The 1,749-nt window shown below is 37.6% G+C and overlaps 1 protein-coding gene across 2 annotated transcripts in view; it reads left to right on the forward strand.

The window, feature by feature from the left end:
* smurf1 (SMAD specific E3 ubiquitin protein ligase 1) overlaps positions 1-1,749 on the forward strand; it is a 16,419-nt gene that overhangs the window by 10,833 nt on the left and 3,837 nt on the right. For both annotated transcript variants that reach the window (XM_014012870.1, XM_014012871.1), the window contains exon 16: positions 522-723. In XM_014012870.1, coding sequence (XP_013868324.1) covers positions 522-723 — 202 coding nt within the window. The remainder of the gene's footprint in view (positions 1-521; positions 724-1,749) is intronic.

The raw sequence follows: 1,749 nt of genomic DNA on the forward strand, positions 1-1,749 counted from the left end.
GTGTGTGTGTGTGTGTGTGTCTGGTGCATTTCTTGTTAAAACATGTTTGTTCTTCATTTACTAAAGTTACTTACGGTTGGCAGGGTTAGCACTCAGAGACTCCTGCTCAAGTAATGCAGCACAGCAGTTTCTCAGCATGACCTGCAAATTTCATGAAAATCTGTCCACAACTATTTGAGTAAACATAAGCAAAGATGGACAAACAAACAATCAAACCAACACAAGCTCCTTTGAGGAGCTAACAGTTTATTATTCTGTTTAACTGCATTAATGTGGGTTTTTTTTATATTCTCCATCTGTAATGAAATTAAAAATTGAACTGAAGTCCAGGCACCATMATAGAAAGATTACCAAAAGATTTTTCTTTACTTTTGCAACCTACTGTAAAGGATTAATTCAGTGCTTGTAAAGAGTAAACATGATACCTCTGTTCTTGTCAGTTGCCTTTTTACGTTTTAATTCTTCATCTTTACATTGGATCACTTACATCCTGATTTTTCCCTCTGTGTGAATCTGTCCAGTTGATCATCGGCGGGCTGGGAAAGATTGACCTCGCAGACTGGAAGGCCAACACCCGCCTGAAGCACTGCACAAGTGAAAGCAGCGTGGTCCGGTGGTTCTGGCAGGTTGTGGAGGACTTCAGCGAGGAGAGGAGAGGGCGCCTCCTGCAGTTTGTGACGGGCTCCACCCGGGTCCCCCTACAGGGCTTCAAAGCGCTGCAGGGTGGGTCATGCACCGATTCAGACACTCCACACAGATCCTACAAGAACCTGACACTTTGCTTTGTTAATAGTAACATCACTCTTTTTATTTTAGAASCTGAATTATAGAAAGTTCCATATATTTGTTTGAAGCTGTTGAACTCTGACTAGTTGAAATATTAGATTTAAAGGGACATGTCATGCATAATCCACTTTTTTAGCCATTAAATACATTTTGTTGTGTGTGTTGTTAAGWCTTTAGGAGTTAAAKGTTTAATTTAGTCTCTCGTGGTGCTGCATAGATATCTTTATATTCTGTTTGGAACAGCCTCAAAACGAGTTGATCTGAGACACACCTSAGAAAAGAGGTGAAAGAGGGGCTTGTGGAGTTACAKTTAGGAGGAATTCAGACCAAAGCATTGAAGTTTCACTTTATATAGACCCAACTGAATGATTTGAATGTGAAAAAGAAGGATCTAAAAGCAGYWRGTGTCCACTTTAAACTGTAAAACAAAATACTGTTTAGCGTCGGTTTAGCCTGTTAGCTTTCACATTTCACTAACCTGAGCTAGTACATATGTCTAATGCTCTGTTTTTTTAAAAGGGTCAATTGTCAGATGATTAACCCTTAGGGTGGATAAGAGCTCGCACCAGAACAACTTGTAAACGTCATCATCAGGGTTCGACAAGATTTTTTTTTTTTTTGACAACAAATGTCACCTGCCCGACATGAAAAGTTACCTGCCCGAAACAAAAATGTTCAAAATTTGATAAAATAAGAAAAACTTGTACTGTATTTGTACTACAAAAATATTAACATGGTTATACAGAGGTTTATAACATGACATCTGATTAAACAGATGCAAACATTGCAGACTTGAGTCACTCACTGTCAGTCAATTTACAGAACATTATATAATTATACAATTTACAGAACATGAAAAAGTCTTCAATTTGCATTAATTAAATCTTATATAGTGAATCTCATATCCAAAGATACATTTAAGATATCTTGAACTGGAGTCTCCATACAACATGATGATAAATC

This window comes from Austrofundulus limnaeus, unplaced genomic scaffold (assembly GCF_001266775.1).
Source record: "Austrofundulus limnaeus strain Quisiro unplaced genomic scaffold, Austrofundulus_limnaeus-1.0 Scaffold96, whole genome shotgun sequence".
In the NCBI taxonomy this organism is placed as follows: Eukaryota; Metazoa; Chordata; class Actinopteri; order Cyprinodontiformes; family Rivulidae; genus Austrofundulus; species Austrofundulus limnaeus.